The sequence below is a fragment of the Rhincodon typus genome, chromosome 17, assembly GCF_021869965.1.
Source record: "Rhincodon typus isolate 14 chromosome 17, sRhiTyp1.1, whole genome shotgun sequence".
Lineage (NCBI taxonomy): Eukaryota > Metazoa > Chordata > Chondrichthyes > Orectolobiformes > Rhincodontidae > Rhincodon > Rhincodon typus.
The window spans coordinates 34,337,149-34,355,817 of record NC_063348.1 but is presented as its reverse complement, the minus strand read 5'-3'; the positions used below and the strand labels follow the sequence as shown (position 1 = coordinate 34,355,817).

General features: G+C 42.4%; 1 protein-coding gene across 1 annotated transcript in view; it reads left to right on the top strand.

The window, feature by feature from the left end:
• LOC125485204 (lamin tail domain-containing protein 2-like) overlaps nucleotides 1-18,371 on the top strand; it is a 22,144-nt gene extending 3,773 nt beyond the window's left edge. Inside the window, exons 3-10 of the mRNA XM_048606839.1 lie at nucleotides 423-637; nucleotides 1,435-1,519; nucleotides 3,636-3,822; nucleotides 6,029-6,148; nucleotides 7,942-8,180; nucleotides 11,303-11,466; nucleotides 12,672-12,751; nucleotides 15,767-18,371. Of these exons, the coding sequence (XP_048462796.1) occupies nucleotides 423-637; nucleotides 1,435-1,519; nucleotides 3,636-3,822; nucleotides 6,029-6,148; nucleotides 7,942-8,180; nucleotides 11,303-11,466; nucleotides 12,672-12,751; nucleotides 15,767-15,901 (1,225 nt within the window). The 3' untranslated portion in view covers nucleotides 15,902-18,371. The remainder of the gene's footprint in view (nucleotides 1-422; nucleotides 638-1,434; nucleotides 1,520-3,635; nucleotides 3,823-6,028; nucleotides 6,149-7,941; nucleotides 8,181-11,302; nucleotides 11,467-12,671; nucleotides 12,752-15,766) is intronic.
• The last annotated feature ends 298 nt before the right edge of the window (nucleotides 18,372-18,669 follow it).

Sequence of the window (18,669 nt, the reverse complement as noted above, 5' to 3'; positions counted from 1 at the left end):
TCCGTAAGAGCCCCGCAACAGTGCAGCACCTCCTCAGTAAGGGCCCCACACCAGTGCAGCACCTCTTCCGTAAGGGCCCCGCAACAGTGCAGCACCTCCTCAGTAAGGGCCCCACAACAGTGCAGCACCTCCTTGGTAAGCGCCCCGCAACCTCAGTATGAATCTTTCAATGCACGGGGAATTTCAGGATGATTTACATTCTTAATTATTTGGGAATGGAACTTGAATCCGAAGATCTATGACTCAGAAACAAGAATGTTACACACCGAGCTACTGCTGACAACACCACAATTACCATTCAAAGAAGCAGGATTTAATCAACACCGTCTGGGACACAATTAGTGAGCTTGAACATTCTTTGATTATCAGTCAGGCAGTCTCTAAAGAAGTTGCTAACATTCCCTTCCTTTCTATGAATTAAGATTACATGAAGAATTGGCTGGTTGGTTTGGGAGAGGCTTGGAGGAAGATTGTTCTGAAATACAGATAGAATCCAATGGAGGAAGGCCGTACTTTCAGAAGCAGGAGGGGAACCAGGGGAAGGTGTTAAGGACTGCCCAGGACTCTGAAATGGAAATATTTGAACCTACACTCTGTCCACCAGCCTCTGTACCCGTCCAGGGCAAAAAGCTGCAAGGTATGTGTAAAATATCCACTTCAGCTTTTGAGTTCTGTTTGAATTTGTGGACACTAATTTGTACCCTCAGAATTATATAGAATTGTATTGTGTTTACTGCACAGAAGTAGGCCATGTGGCCTGACAATTCTGTGGTGATGTCTACACTTTACATCAGCCTCCATCCAATTCCTTTCATCTCAACATATCTTACCATTCCTTTCTCCTTCATGTGTTTAATCCACTTTCCTCTAAGTGTATCTCTGCTGTTTCCCAGCTATTCTTTATGTTGGAAAGTCCTACATTCTTGCATTCCTTGCACCAAGAAACTTCTTCTGAATTCACTTTTGGCTGGTTATGTTTCCTGGTTATGGATTGTCTAATTTTGTTCAGTTAGAGACAATGGTTATAGGGTCTGGCAAACATTGTGTGGGACTGTGTCCTCCAGTTTGATCACTGCTTGATGCTGAGTCACTGCCACATTGTTGACCGACACCTTAATGCCCAAAACTAAAAGAGAGAAAGAACAGGCATGATTTACAATCTGTGTATATTAAATGTGATCAGCTGGGTCTGGAGCCTCCTTGATTTAACAGCTTGCCAGCATTCAATGTCTTAAAGAGGGTCAGTGAGGTATGAAATGCTGGCTCTACTCACCTCACAGCACAGACAATAACCTGAGGAAAGATATGGCTGTTTAACAAATAGTGAATGGGTCTTAAAGATATTGCCCAGCGTTTTCTCGAGCTGTGCACGGGGAATCAGAGTTTGTTATTCTCCATACCCTCACTGCAGTAAACATCTGCCTGTTTTAACAGATTCACAAATCACCCAGAAGCCGTCAACAGAGAAGAATTGGGACTCTTCAGATCTGACTCCAAATGGGAACCCAGCAATATCCAGGTATCAGCAGGAGTAAAGCCAAGGGATGGGTCTGTCAGAAATTCATCTTACCAACTTCCATCAACTGTGCTGCTGGCCCCACCATTGGCGCATCCACCATCGCTCTCCCGCCCTGCCATTGGCGCATCCACCATCGCTCTCCGGCCCTGCCATTGGTGCAACCACCAGTGCTGTCCTGCCCTGCCATTGGTGCAACCACCAGTGCTGTCCTGCCCTGCCATTGGCACATCCACCATCGCTCTCCCGCCCTGCCATTGGCGCATCCACCAGTGCTGTCCTGTCCTGCCATTGGTGAAACCACCAGTGCTGTCCCGCCCTGCCACTGGTGTGCTCACCAGCGCTTTCCAATCCCGTGATTGGTCAGCACCCCACTGTTCTCCTGCCCCACCATTGTTGCATCCTTTAGCATTCTGCTGTCCTGCCTTTGATGGACAGGCCGTCTCATATTCTCAAGATGGCGGCAGAGTGGGACACTCTAGCTGAAGCTTGTCTACTCTGCCCGTTCTTCTTCTTTTCTTGCTCATAGTTCTTTAATTTTTTATTCTCTCCAACAATTCCTGATATCCAGTGACGACTCCGAGCCCTCCGGCGAAGACTCCCAGCCTGGCCCAGTGGCTTCCTGGCATGGCGACCTACCAGCCTGGTGTGGCAATCTACCAGCCTGGCGTAGCAACGTCCTGGTGTGGCACCCTTGGCCCGGCATGGCAGTCTGAAGTGATTGCCCAGCCTCATGATCCTCAAAGGGAAGCCCAGCATGGTCTGGAGCAGGGTCTGGTGTGGACTGAAAGCTAGGTTCCAGCATGGTCTGCTGTTCTGAACTCTTATCTCTGCAATGCTGGACATTTTATTTCTCTATCATCTAAAGTCTTGTAACTAAAGAAGCTGTACCTAGGTACCTTGTACCAAAGTCGGCACTGTAAGTGGTGACGTATAAACTTTTCACTGTACTCATTAAGTATATGTGACAATAAAGGCTAATTCTAATTCATTACCTCCCAACAATAAGCTCCATCACAGCATGCGTTAAGTTACAAACTATCAAATAATATGTTCAAAGATAAGCAGCAGCAAGCGATAATGTATCAATACAAAGAACTATTCTAAAAGAAGTGTTCATGCATAATGCTTGCTTAGAAATAAAACGATCAAATATCTGACACTTTGCTAAGCCTGCTAACGATAGTTTCTTACTGTTTCTTGTCCCGACTATTTTTTTCAAAACTGGAGGCTGTTGATTTCACATGTAATCTCAAGAGAAATTAAGAGATGCCCACTTCACTATCCAGTCCTGTGATGATGATAATGAACTTGGACTGATATCTATTATGTGTGTGTTTCTGTGCGTGAGCGTGCCTGTGTGTGAGAGAGAGTCTGTGTGTGGTACTTTGAGAAGCTTGCACAGTTTCCAACTCCATATACCTGGGATCAATCTGACAGGAAACAACTATAGTGATGCTAGAGAGGATGCAAAACAGACTTACAAGAACTACTAGAACTCTAAGGTTATAATTTTCAGGAAAGATTAAACAGATTACAGTTTTCTTCTTTAGAAAAGTGAAAATTGAAGATAACCTTATGAATGCCTTTGAAATTATGAAAGTGATAGATGGCAGTTGATGGAAACATATTACGTAGCCAGTGATTAGGATCTGGAGTGTACTGCCTGAGGATGTGATGGAGGGATATTCAAATGTGGCTTTCAAAAGAGTTTTGGATAATTATCTGAAGACAAATAATTTGCAAGCCGACAGAAAAAGGCGGGGGAGTGGGACCAGGTCTCTCTTGCAGAGGATCAGTACAGTAACATTGGGCAAAGTAACTTCCTGTGCTGTAAACATTAGAAAGTCTCTGCTGTTGCATGAGATACAAACAGCACACAGATTAGTTGGACCACATTATCTACTTCCCTGCATTATTGAAACATTGAAACCCTGCAACTGAATTAGAACTGGTAGGCCTTTATCTGAGCACGGAGTGCTAAGCATTTATATAGCCTTCCCAGTCTTGACCAACAGACTAAGTGGTCAGTGCCAAACAGTCCTTCAGTAGCATGTAAAATCTACATTCATTTCACAAACTCAGATCAATCATAGTTGTCTTTCTCCCTTTGTTCTAGAGCAACTAACTCTGTGAAGATACAGCAGGTGGATTCCAAAGGCTGTTTTGTTCAACTGTTCAACACATCCTATGACAAGAACATAGATCTCAGTGGCTGCACTTTGCAACAGAGAGTTGGTGCTTATCCAATCTCCTTATACCGCTTCCCACAACACTCACGGCTTCCAGCACAGCAATGCCTCAAGGTAATGGCATCAATAGCATATCACTACCATCAGCATCTGTTTCTACTGTCTGTATGTTATTACTCTGTCTGACACTACAGCTTCTCCTGACATTGCTAGGATCTGTCTGTGCCTCCCCCCTCCAGTTATGTGAAAGTTTTCACTCTTTTTCTAAAGTACCAAAATGATCAGAAAAGAGAAGGAAGGAAAGTTTAAATCCTAGATTCAGCACTGGGTCAAAAACCTGCTATTCACCTCCACTCAGGCCTGTCGACACTACACAATGTCTAACCAGTGAAAGTTGGGCAATTAATTCTGCCCCTTTCTGCAATTATGATCCCAGCTAATGGGAATGCAGAGTGAAACCTGGCTTGATAAATCATAAATAAGAGATAACACAGTGTGGAGCTGGAGGGACACAGCAGGCCAGGCAACATCAGAAGAGCAGGAAAGCTGACGTTTTGGGTCAGGACGCTTCTTCAGAAATGGTGGTGGGGTATGAAGGGAGCTCTGAAATAAATAGAGAGAGAAGGGGTGGGGCTGGGGAAGTTAGGTGGGAAGGTGATAGGTGAGTGCAGGTAGGCAGTGGTGGGGTTTCGTCAATGAGGTGGGAGGAGCAGATAGGCGGGAGAGAAGATGGACACATTGTGTCAGGTCAAGGAGGCAAGGATGAGAGGGAGGGTTGGTTGTGGGATGAGGCCGGGGTGGGGAGATTTTGAAACTGGTAAAATCCATGTTTAGGCTATTGGGCTGTAGGCTCCGGAGGCAGAAAATGAGGTGCTGCTCCTCCAGTGTGCGGGTGGTGTCATTGTGACACTGGAGAGGGCCCAGGACGGACCAGCCCCACCCTTCCTCTCTCTATTTATTTCTCAGCTCCCCTCTCCCTCCCCATTTCAGAAGATTTGTCCTGACCCGAAATGTCAGCTTTCCTGCTCCTCTGTCGCTGCCTGCCCTGCTGTGCTCCTCCAGCTCCACACTTTGTTATCTCTGACTGCAGCATCTGCAGTGATTGACAAATCATAAGTTCAATTTTTGCAGTTGGACACTGTAGCAGTTAGTCACTGAAATTATTGTAATAACAAGAACACAAATTTACTACACAGGATGAAAACAAACAAACCTCTCTCTATATAAGACAGGTTAGAAGGACTTAACAAACTGCAAAATGCTATTTCAATCCTTTTCATAGAACTATCCTTCATTCAATCCCAGTAAAGCTTGAATCCAGTCTTACCTCCTTAATTCCTTCTTTAACAGACACTTTCCAGATTGGATGGCCAAAATCTCATTTCAGCTTTAAGCTTCTATACAAATGCTCACAGCTTTGAGACTTCACAAAATAAAACTTCTCTGCTTGGATTAAATGGCTTCTGATCTGAAAACTGGATTCTTTTAATTTAGAAAAAAATTGCCCCGATCTGTTTTCCCTATCTGACAATGAAGTCCAACTTTGTAAACACATCATCAATTAATATTGCAGGTATCTTATTATGCACGAAGCTGAGGTCACATGCTTTCTTAGAAATGATATCTTCAGTTCACTGATCCAAAATGATTTTATGACCTTTCAACAAAAGTAGTAGAACTGAAACCATAAATGTAGTTTACTTTAAAATTCAATTTTCAAATGATGATAATATATTATACACCTAGACCACCTTGAAAGGATCTCAAGCATTGATACTCAGGATGTGAGCACTTTGGGCAAGCCAGCATTTATTGCCCATCTCTCCTTACCCCAAGAAAGGGATAATATAATAGAGTGGCTCATTTGGCCACCTCAGAAGACAGTTCATAATCACTGCTATAGGTCTGGAGTCACATATAATCCCTGCCAGAGTAAGGATGGCAGGTTTCCTTTCGTAAAAGACGAGTGAAACTGTTAGTTTCTACAACAATCTGGTCAAAGTTTCATGGTCATTTTTGCTGATAAAAGAATTGTTTGTGGGATCTTGCTTTGCATAACTCAGCTGTCATGTTTCTGTACATTACAACAGTGACAATACTTTAAAAAGCAGATTTCATTGGCTGTCAACTGTTTTGGGATGTACGGAGGATGTGAAGGGTACTATAAAGTTCTTATCGTTACTATACCGTGACCCTTTCAGCACAGTGATAGGGAACTCAGAAGCAAATCATACAGCCCCCTACAAAAGGATTTATTATGAGCCAGAAGGAAATGTTCTCCCCCCTGGTTTACTTCCTTTTGTTTTATCCCCCCAAGTAGATTTGGGCTGCAGTAGCTGACATCTCCCAAAGGCTTCCATCTGACCTCGTGTGGCAAGAACAGCACCGATTCTGGAGTGGACCAGAATGTACCACAGCTCTTTGCAATTCAAATGGTCAGGTAAAATAAAAGAGGGTAGTGAATTGAGGAGTATGTTCCATAATGGGCAGAGACTCTCAAACCTTGTCAATTGTTTCCCAATGAGCTGGATTTTACATTCTCCAGACAGTGAGTCTGGAGGTAGGAAGTGTTCATTAAATCTAGCACATGGCTCTCCAGCCATCCACTCACCTGCTCCTGATATGTTCAGATTTTTTGTATTTTTGAATGGGATTTGGGTTTCATTGATGAAGCTCACATTTCTTGCCCACCTCTAGTTGCCCTAAAACTCTGTTCTGAGTTCTGAGGAAGGGTCACTGAAACGTTAACTCTGTTTTCTCCTTCACAGATGCTGCCAGACCTGCTGAGCTTCTCCAGCAACTTTGTTTTCGCCCTAAAACTGATTGGTTTTCTGGGCCATTTCAGGAGGCAATTAAGAATACTGTGGGCATGGACTCACATGTCGGCTGGACCATGTAAGGAGGGTAGATTTTCTTCCCCAAAGGACTTAAGTGAATCAGATGGGTTTTTACAACAATCAACAATAATTACAGAAGGTCACCATTAGACTAACTTTTAATTTCATATTTTTGATGAATCAAAATTTTACCAGGAGCCCAAGCAAAACTGGACTCAGGAATGTTGGGGGTCAGTCATCTCAGCTCCAGGGATCTCTGCAGGAGTTCCTCAGGGTGGTATCCTAGGCCCAAAAATCTTCAGCTGCTTCACCAATGACATTCCCTCCATCATAAGAGAGGGGATGTTCACTGATGACCGCACATTATTCAGCACTATTTGCAGCATCCACAGATAGTGAAGCAGCAAGGGCTGGACAACATCCAGCTGATACATGGCAAGTAACATTCATGTCACACCAGCGATGACCATCTTCAAAAAAAGAGAATCTAACCATCGCCCTTTGACATTTATTGGCACCACCATCAGTGAATTCCCCCAAGATCAACATCCTGGGGTTACCATTGACCAGAAGCTGAAGTGGACTAGCCATATAAACATTGTGACTACAAGACTAGGTCAGAGGCTAGGAATTCTGCAGCAAATAACTCCCCAAAACTTGTCTATCAGATACAAGCTCAAATCAGGTGTGGATGGAATTCTCCCCACCTGCTCAAAAGAGTGCAGCTCCAGCAACACTCAAGAAGCTTGACACCATCCAGGACAAAGCAGCTGTATGATTGGCACTACATCCACAAACATTCTCTCCCTCCATTCCTGATGCTCAGTAGTAGCAGGGCATACCGTTCACAAGATATAGTGCAGAAATTCAGCAAATCTCCTTTTAAATCCACAGCCACTACCATGTAGAGAACCAAGGGGAGCAGACACATGGAAACACCAGCACCTGCAAGTTCCCCTCCGAGCCACTCACCATCCTGACTTGGAAATATATTGCCATTCCTTCAGTGTTGCTGGGTCAAAATCCTGGAACTACCTCCAAGAGGGAGTTCAAATGAAACATTTTCCTCAGTTCTACAGAAGAAAAAGGGACAATTCACGGCACATAATGGAATCCATCTCAGATGTTGCTGAGTTAAGATTCTCTGCTGCAGTCACTCAGTAAAGCTACTGTATGACTAAATAATAACAAGACGAAGGTACAGACCAGATTAAAGGGGATTGAAGTCCAATTGTTAGAACAAACAGTGATCACCTTAATAACCCGAAGAAATATCCCAAAGGTGTGGCTCTGTCCTGTAATGAGCAGATGTGCCACACAAACGGGATTGTGAATTATGCAGTTGTGGATATTTGCTGAAGTTGAATGTTAATGGCTATATTCTGACCTTTTGCAGCCTATCGCTTGGTACGTCCCCTTGCACAGATTCTCAGCTGCTGCCAACTCGTTTGATGTGAATGATGATGCCTCAGAAGACTGGGCCCCTGTGCTGCTGAAAAAACAGCCAATATCTCAAACAGTGACCCCATTGAAACAGTGCAAGCAGGAAGCAGCTTGGGCGCCCAGTCCTGAAATGATCATTCCATCTGATACACGGAGAAACAGCTGGACAGACTTTGTGCCATTACAGAAGAGGTAACAGCACAAGGTTATTTCAAAGGGCCCTTAGCTGTATTTGTAGCTGGAATTCAACAAATAGTTAGATGCTGGGGTTAGATGAGTTGTACTGAAACAGCCCATCAGCCAATTGCATCTGAGTTGGCTGGTAACTAGAATAATCCTTCAAACCAATCCCACTATCCTGCTCTCTCCCCACACTTCTAGATCAATCCTAAACTAATCCCACTGCCAGCTTTCTTCCCATTTACATGTATTCTTGGCTTTCATAGACTTATTCAGTTTTCCACATAAGAGATTTATTTCAACCTCTTGCCGTGAAGCTGTCCCTGCATCAATAAGCCTTTGTGAACACACATTGTTCTAAATCTCTCTTCAGGTTCTCTTTGCAAATTTTTAATCAACGCCACCTCATCACTGATTCCCCAACTAGAAGGGATGTTCTTTCTCTATTCAAGACATGATATAATTTTAAAAATCTCTAAGATTTCATTTTACCTCTGTGCTCCAGTTAAAACACTCAATATTCTAATCTCTCCTGATAACACTAGATTCCCTTCTTGGTTACATCCTAGTGAATCTACACTCACTGCTTTCTATGACCATAGTGACCTTTCTAAAATTAGACATGAAACTGTCCTTAAATGTGGTTAAATTGATATTTGTACAAAATTATCAATATTTCTTTGCACTTCCCCTTTATCAAACTGTTATTGACCTTCTGCTAACTTTATCTCACTGCTCAACCTTCAATGAATTTCTGTATTTATTTAAAGGGTGTCTGTGTTATATCCTCACCCTTTGTTATCTCTTGATTTGGTGTTCACTTCCAATCCTTGTCTGTTTATTTTCCCAAAGTCTACTTTCCTCACATACCTCCATATTAACCCGCTTCTGCTACTCGTCTGCTCCCATTTCCCAATCCATCTATTGTCATCCGTAGGTTTCTCTCACGTATCCTGTTTGGAGTCATCAGTGGATTTGGAGACTGTTCTGCCTGAATCAGATCATCTGTGTATGCCAAAAAATGAAGAATATAACCCTCCCACTGATCTGAGGCCTGCACTTTACATATCACAGTGAGCAGAAAAAAATAGGAACATGAGGAAGCAGCTTGGGCTCCCAGGCCTGAAGTGATCATTCCATCTGATACACAGAGAAACAGCTGGACAGACTTTGTGCCATTACAGAAGAACCCCACCTCAAATCCATATTCTTGCCTTCCTCCATTAACCTTTCACCCCCTTGGCTTACCAAGAATCTATCTATTTCTACCTTCAAAATATTGGAAGACTCTGCTTCGATCCCGCTTTCACAGAAAGAATTCCAAAGACTCACAACCCTCCCTGAAAAAAACCTTTTCAGCTTATCTCTACATGAATGGCCCCCTATTTTCAACTAAAGTGACTCTTAGTTCTAGGTTCTTTCACAAGAAGAGGAGAAAGCAGCCTCTCTAAATATACATTAAAATCTCTCAGGATCCGATACATTTATGTTTGAATCAAATTGCCTTTTGGTCTTCTAAACTCCAGCAGATACAAGCCGAGCCTGTCTAATTTGCCTCATTAGATAACCCATTGACTCCGGGTATTAATCTGGGAAACCTCTCCGATCAGCTTCCATTGCTTTTTTTTTAATCCATGCTTAAATAAAGTGGCCAAAATCATACACAGTATTCAGTGTGGTCTCAACAATGCCCTCCGTAACTGAAGCATAACCTTTGTACTTTTGTAAAATTCCTCTTGCAATAACCACTAACCATTAGCTTTCCTAATTATTTGCTGTAGCTGCAGATTAGCCTTTTGAATTCATGCAATAGGACAACCAGATTCTCCCTACATCTCAAAACTCGCAGCCTCTTATCATGTAGAAAATATGCCTCCATTTTATTATTGTTCCAAAATGGACAATTTCACATTTTAGCCCATTTGTCTTTGCTCACTCACTTAACCTGTAAATATCTTTAAAAAAAAAAATCCCAAAGAACTGCAGATGCTAGAAATCAGACACAAAACCAGAAATTGCTAGAAAATCTCCGCAGATCTGGAACCATCTGTGGAGAGAAAACAGAATTAATGTTTTGCTTTTCATATGTCTTATTAACCTTATCACCAGTTGACTAGTTTAGACATTGGAAATAGAATTAACATTAATCACATACCAGATGCTCGCCAGGTAACTTGCTTTTTCTCCTTTAGCAGAGGAAGTACCAATCCTGGAAGGAGAAATCATTAGAAAAAGCAAAAGCAAAGGAGTACCTATTCCCATTTCTCAGTCAAATGCCAGTGGACTATTGCAGATTTTTAAAAATCTCAATGATCTTCTGGCTCAGATGTAGGCACACTGCTACTATGCCAGAAAAACCCATGTACTTTACTGCGAGTTGCATTCAAGGACTAAATTGGCATATACTCCTACCACAGTCCTTTCTCTTTTCAGGACACTAACACTGCACCACAAGAGCCCCTCCGAGTCTGCTTTTTTTAAAATTTAACCTTTTTTTTGTAACAAGCCTTTCAGACCTTGTCAGATGAATTGGTTTCAGTTGCTTTTTTAATTTACTAAGCTCTTGTTACAATTCCGCTTAGGGCTGGGACCTAAACTGTAGACTTCAATTAAAATGCTAACAGCAAGCAAGTTTTAGAGAAAAAAATTAAAATTCTCTTATTCACCAGCTGCCAGCATTCAGTCATTCAATGAGATTATGGCTGATCTGCAACTTCACTCTATGAATCCAGTTTCATCCCGTAGCCCTAAATATATTTGGATAATAAAAGTCTATCAATCTCAGATTTCCATTTACGAATTAGTTAAATATTAATTTCCATTTGCAGAAGAGAATTTTAATCGCTAACCATCCTCCCCGTGTAGAAGTGTTTCTTAATGTCATTCTCATAAGACATGGCCTTAATGTTTAGACTGTGCCTTTAATCCAAAACAACCAAACAGCACAAATTGCTTCTTTCTATTTAATCAATTGTTCCTCTATTATGCTGAAAACTTTGATCAAATCATCCACTAATTTTCTTAATTCCAGGAATATAACCTGAGTCTGTGTAATCTCATACTGTAATTCTTCTGGTCCATCTATCATTCCGGTAAATCTAGGTTGACATTAATCTTTTTATGTCTTATCCTAGGCGAAGTATTTCTGCTCACTTTTCCTCGAACAGTATGCGTCCCCAATCGAACACCTCCAGCCTCACAGAACACAGCAGCTTGTGTTCTCTTAGCTTCGGAGAGACAGAAATTAATTCCTATTTACAGTCCAGTCTCATATCTCTGCCTTCGGATTCCTTACCAGGTAAGTCAGATCATTACATGCAGAAACCCTTCAGCCATTCAGTTTCATCTGTGTGTGTTTTCCTTGTAATCTTTCACTCCCCCTTTTCCACACATGTTGAGCAGACTGCAGTCCCATTTTCCAGTTGGGCATAGCTCATACAGATGGTATGACCTTAATCCTGGTGATTTTGTCACAACACCTCAATCCACCTACCCCTTCACTGTGTGTCAGCTGTACAAGACCAAGTCTTGGCTTCTTGGGCAGAGAGATTAGGGTGAAAATGTTCACACTCATGGAAAGTTTGAAAATGGGAGGGCACAGGTTTAAAGTGACCAGTAGGAGAAACAAAAATGCTATGAGGAAAGCTTTTTCATGCAGGGAGTGATTACAGTCTGGAATGCATTATTTTGTGGTGGATAAAAACCAAAAGAACTGTGGATGCTGTGAATCAGGAACAAAAACAAAGTTGCTGGAAAAGCTCAGCAGGTCTGGCAGCATCTGTGAAGGAAAAAACAGAGTTAACGTTTTGGGTCCGGTGACCCTTTCTTAGAACTTATATTGTGGAGACAGTTTCAGTTGTTCAAAAGAGAATTGGATGGTTATTTGAAAAGCAACAATGTGGAGGATTAGGGGAGGAAGGCAGGAAAACGGCACTAGATAAGATGCTCGTTTGGAGAGCCAGCACAGACAGACATGATGGGCTGAATAGCAACCTTCTTCACAGTAAGACTCTGTGAGAGTGGGTAGTATGCCTACCTCTGAGTCAAGATGTAAAGTGATCACAATTCCACCCTGAGAACCACAGGATGCCCCAAAGTACTTTACAGTCTTTGAAATACAGTCAGTGTGATCAGATGAGAAACATTACAGCCCGTTTGTGAATGGGCAGCTTCCTAAAACAGCAGTGAAACAATAACAATCATCTGTTTTAATTTATACTGATAGAAAGATAAATATTGCCCTGGACAGACCTCCTCTGCTTTACAAGTAATGGCTGTGAGAGGGCATGATACCTCAGTTTGCTGTCTCATCTAAAGGACAGCTGCTCTGATAGTGCAGCACCCCATCCTCAGTACTGGACAGAAATAGGACTTTTCGATTCTGAGATGAGAATGTCATCCACTTAGCCAAGGACATGGGCAGTGTTTTACCTGCTAGGACAATGTACAATGAGCTTGTCTTTATTAGATTGATGTTAATTCCTCTGTCTGCCCCTTGTTTAGTTACTCCTGATTCTTCCAGACTGCAGTCACCAATTCAAATGTCCAGACGATTGAGTCACACCGAGGAACTAAATTTAACTGTAAGTCAACCATAGAGACTGGGTATTTGGGAATTACAGTAGGCATATGGCATTAACATACAGGACATCGCAATAGCTGGCACCTCCTGACCAACAGCTTCTGAAAAATCCGGTGACTCAAGAACATTCCTGAGAACATTTCTGGTCGCCCTGTTATAGGAAGGACATTATTAAGCAGAAGAGGATTCAGAAAAGATTTACTAGGACGTTTCCGAGAATGGAGGATTTGAGTTAAAAGGAGAGGCCGGATACACTAGGACTTGACTCACTGGAGCGTAGGAGATTGAGGGGTGACCTTATAGAGGTTTATAAAATCAAGAGGGGTATAGATAAGGTGAATGGCAGGTGTCTTTTCCCTAGAATGGGGGATTTCAAGACTAGGGGGTATATTTTCAATGTGAGAGGAGAATTATTTAAAAAAATACATGGGGGCAATTTCTTTTACACAAAGAGTGATTCATGTATGGATGAACTTCCAGAGGAAGTGGTGGGTGCTGGTTTAGTTACAATGGTTGAAAGACATTTGGATAGGTAAATGAACATCGAAAGTTTGGAGCCAGTGATGAGCTGCAAGGATCGGTGCTGGGTCCACTGCTTTTCGTCATTTATATAAATTATTTGGATATGAATGTCGGAGGTATGGTTAGTAAGTTTGCAGATGACACCAAAATTGGTGGTGTAGTGGTCAACGAAGAATGTTACCTCAGAGTACAATGGGATCTTGATCAAATGGGCCAATGGGGTGATGGAGTTTAATTCAGATAAATGTGAGGTGCTGCATTTTGGAAAGGCAAATCAGGGTGGGGCTTATACAGTTAATGGTAAAGTCCTGGGGAGTGTGGCTGAACAAAGAGACCTTGGGGTGCAGGTTCTTAGTTCCTTGAAAGTGGAGTCACAGGTAGACAGGGTAGTGAAGAGGCGTTGGGTATGCTTGCCTTTACTGGTCAGTGCATTGAGTATAGGAGTTGGGAGGCCATGTTGCAGCTGTACAGGACATTGGTTAGGCCACTTTTGGAATACCATGTGCAATTCTTGTCTCCCTGCTATGGGAAGGATGTTGTCAAACTTGAAAGGGTTCAGAAAATATTTTGCAAGAATGTTGCTGGGGTTGGAGAGTTTGAGCTGTAGGGAGAGGCTGAATAGATTGAGGCTATTTTCCCTGGAGTGTTGAAGGCTGAGAGGTGACCTTATAGAGGTTCATAAAATCATGAGGGGCATTGATAGGGTGAATAGCCAAGGTCTTTTTTCCAGGACAGGTGGTCCAAAACTAGAGGCCATAGGTTTAAGGTGAGGGGGGAAAGATTTAAAAGGGACCTAAGGGGCAACTTTTTCACGCAGAGGGTGGTGTGTATGGAATGAGCTGACGGGGGGGGAAGTGTTGGAGGCCGGTACAATTACAATATTTAAAAGGCATCTGGATGGGCGTATGAATAGGAAGGGTTTAGAGGGATATGGGCCAAATGTTGGCAAATGGGACTAGATTAATTTAGGATATCTGGTTGGCATGGGCGACTTGGACCAAAGGGTCTGTTTCTGTGCTGGATGGCTCTATGATTCCATGTAAAAACAAGTAATTACACTCCAAATGCAGCAGGACACAATCTTGGACCTTCAAGTTGTGGCCATTCTGACATTGACTTTAAGTCCAGGAAACTGAAGAAAGGAGTCAAGCCGCATCCACTTTTCTCTTCTACTTCTTCCCCACGCCCTTCCGCTCTAAGTTGCTCTCCCAAAACTCCCTCTTCTCTTGCCCTCAGTAAACATTAGGCCTGCTATCTTCCTTTTCTCCGACATCTCAGAAGTGCCTCACTGCTGTAAAGAGTGAAAAATGCCAGTGCAGCCTTCCACAATGTGAATCATAGAAGCAGTACACATAAAAAGGGCCATTCAGCCCGCAATGCCTGTTCTGGGTCTTTGAAAGAGAGTTATCCAATTGTGTCTCTCTCTCTCTGCTCTTTACACATAGTCCAGTCATATTTTCCTTTCAATGTATCTTTCTAATTCACATGCATTCGTGAACCTGTGCTGATGCTCACTCTCCTCCCACCAGCCTATTCCCTCAGTTTCTCCATTTTCCCACTGGGTGGCAGCAGAATGTTCAGGAATTGGTTTCCCTGCCACTGTCAGAGTGGCTTATTGGGAGTTCTTCTCCCCTACTAGTGTGTAACTACAGTCACCCTGAAAAACCCCGTCCCTCACTCATTGTCCTCACTCAAGGTCAGATGGTCTCTTGCAGCTGGGATTGGAGGACACTACCACCCTCCGAACCCAAGCCCCACCATGTCAACTCACCCCTCTCCCATCCCCACCCCTTTCCATCAGCAATATTCATAATTGCCCTAACTTTTCCTCTCCCCAACCCCCCCAAATAGTTTAAACATCAGCAAATATGAAACTCTGGAGAAGAACAGCCCAGAAATACCTACTGTTTTCATGCAGAGACCTCTCTTGAAAGTCACCCATCTCTGCAGCCATTTTAAAAGACAGTGTCCTGGCTCATTTAAGGATATTTACTTTCAAACATATGTTTCAGTCATTAAATCAGTCAGTGGAATTAAAGATTAATCGCTTGTATATGATAGCTTAATGACAATATTGAGGGAGCACTGCACTTCCAGAGATGCAGTGTTGTGGGAATGTGTACTGTCATTGGGACAGCATAACAATGATGGACTATGAAGGTGCTGTCTTCTGATAATTTGTTAAATCTCCCTTGAGTGGTGTCAAAGATCCTATTTTTGGCGTATATCAACATTTCTATCCACTGTTCCGTCAAGTAACAACACTAACAAACACATACTTGCCTTTTATCGCTTCAAATGTTTATGGGAGCTCACTGTGCACAAATTAGCTGCTGTGTTTTCTGACAACACATCAGCGACTACACTTGGAAAGTACATTGTTGGCTGTAGAATATTTGGAACAGCCTGAGGTTGTGAAAGATGTGCTCTGGAAATTTCTTTCAATTGCAATTTTATGATCAGTAACTTTCTCCATTTCCATCTCTTCGAACAGACTGTTCCACCCCGACTTGCCAAGGCTTGGTTACTGCCTGGACTGGTCACTCAAAGAAATACTCGCTCAAAATATACACTTCGATTTATGAGCTACCCACCCTTCACAACGGACACGCACGTTACCAGGAGATAGAAATCATTGAGAGTGAGAACAACAAGAGGAACTGTGGAAATGGAAACAGGAGAACCATCATTCAGCTCTGAAGGCAGTTCCACATTTCAATTCAATCATAGCTGATTTTTGACTTAACTCCAAACACTTGCCTTAGCTTCAAATGCTTCTTACTTTTTCAAGGAGAAACATATCAATCTTAGACTTTGAACGTTTAAGCTAGTAGCTACTGTTTGTGGGAGAACATTCAATAATTCTACCCGTAGCTTGAAGAAGTATTTCCTAACTTCTCTCCTGAATGGCCTGGCTTTGATTTTGAGCTTCTGAACTCTCCCATCAGCAGAAAAGTTTTTTTTTCTATTAGTCCTATTAGTTCTTTCCACATTTTTATGATGCTGGACAAGGCCCCAAATTATGATTTTCAACAAGACCACCAACTCTATGTTACAATCCTGTTAGGGTCCAGTAACTCTTTTTTTAAGGTCTACAACAAATGAGACTCAGGGGACGTACTGAAAGAATAAATCCACAAGATTCCAGTTTTGAATAAACAACAGTACTTACTCTTAAATTTGAATTGTAATAAAACCTACATGTACAACTGATTTCTAACAGTTAAAATTAACACTTGATAAGCATGGGTAATATGCTATGATCAAACATCCCTCAGCACAGCGAATAGTAAATACAAACAAGACAGATCTCATGGATTTCTCAGTAACTCAGTAATATCAATGACATGATGGGTCATCCAATCTCAATAGATTTCACAAGAGATTATTTTTCACTCCTGTTGATTTGGTCTTGAAACTTCCTCCCTCCCAGTCCCGTTTTGGACAACTGAATTGGCTGCTCCCATTCTGGTCATCCTCTTTTCCTGCATCTATATCCCCCTGGGCCCTGAGCATTAACTCATGGGCTTAACTCCACCTCTTCAGCATTTAGCTAGTCCCAGCGAGTCAGTCCTACTCCTAGGCTTTTTGCTGAGCTCTAACCTTGCTCAGTTACATCAAGCAAATACTGTTTGTGAGCTTTTCAAACACCAGACTGTCAGCTCCGCTGAGGTATTACTGCTCACAGGTATCCTCTGAGTCCATCTAAATCTTTCATTGTGCTTTTCCCTGAGCCCAGTCTGCACAGAGTTATTCAACTTGTTGTTGATCTCATGGGGTCCCTAATGACACAGACTCAGCATAGATCAGTTGCCTTGATCGCAGTACAGCAGCAGTTCAGCTCTTCGAAAAAGGGTACATCCCTCTTTTTTTCATAACTTGTTCTGTCTCCTTTGAATACTACTGAACAGTCCTGAGTGACCTGTTAAAAACCTTGCAATAATCACAGGCAGAATTGAATGCTGCCACTTTACTACTGTTGAAACTCTCCAAACCACTGAACACTGCAATGTCGTCATTCCCAGAAGAGGATGGATTGGCTTTCAGCACAAAGAATGCTTAGAAAAAGGAGGATTCACCACAATATCCTCAAAAACTTCAATCAAGTTACTCCTTAACTTTAAAGATATTTTCAAATCAACCCCATTCAGAAATGTTCTTACAAACCTCTAGAACAGGTGAGACTTGAACCCAGGCCTCCTGGCCGAAAGGTAGGACATTACCATAAGCCATAAGAGTGCCTACCTTTAATTTTTCACTTTTCATATCAAGAAATGTTATCATACACAACCAAATAGCTCCCATCCTGCCCCCCTACCCATCACCAATGGCATTTTTTCATCTTTTCACTATCACCACTAAATCGCCTGTGTTTCAATTGAACCCCTAACTTTCTACTTTTCCTTTCAACTACCATCTGTAATCACCAATGCAGTCAATTAAATATTTACATGCAAAGCTTGTCAACCTGCTGAGTGATGTTATTACCCACCTCTGAAACAGTTGGGACTTGAACCCAGGCCTTCTGGCCTCAGAGGTAGGAATACTACCGCTGTGCCACAACAGCCATCCTTAACAAGCTACATTCTGAAAATAAGTTGAAACTAGCTGGAAGTGGGATTGGGGAATCAATTTGTCTACCAGTGCTGGCTTTATTTATCCTGTGTGCAAGACACAGACCATTACAAGGAAAGAGGCCGCTTTGCTTAAGAAAATGGGAAAGGAAAGAGAGGAGACTTGCTCAAGCCTGCATTAGTATTTTTTTTTATCAACTTGCTAAAATGTTAGAATTTAAAATAAAATCCATGAATCACTTGATAAAGCCTAGAACTTTAGGCCACTTTTTAAATCATATATTACTTTACTCAACTAATCTGGAGAGGTAGGTGTTGCTGAAAAGGTCAATATTTGTTGCCCATCCCTAGTTTCCCTTTGGGAGGGAAAGGGAAGAGTGGGCTGGGGGAGAGGGTGCAGCTTCTAGTCCTTACATTGAAGGTGCTCCCATGGCCCCTTTCACCCAGTACCTTACCAACTATTCAGGACAGACAGCACTACCCACTGGTCATCCCTTCCACCAGGGATAACTGGGTGAGCATCAGGATAGGGACCAGGTTTTCAGAAGTCAGGAACGTGAGCTCAAATCCCTCCACTGGTGGTTGGAGAATTAGAACTCACTTTTTAAACCATTCCTGGAAGTAAAAAGCTGGTTTCAGTAAAAGTGACTGAAGATTTCAAATTAGACATAAAAATATCCAACTTCAGGAAAGAAATCTAACACCATCACCTGGCCTGAGCCATGATGTGGGTCCAGTTCCACCCCAAAATCATTAAGCTTCAAGCGCCCTCTGAAGTAGTTAGTTTGTGACATTAAGAATACATCTGCAGGGACTAACAATA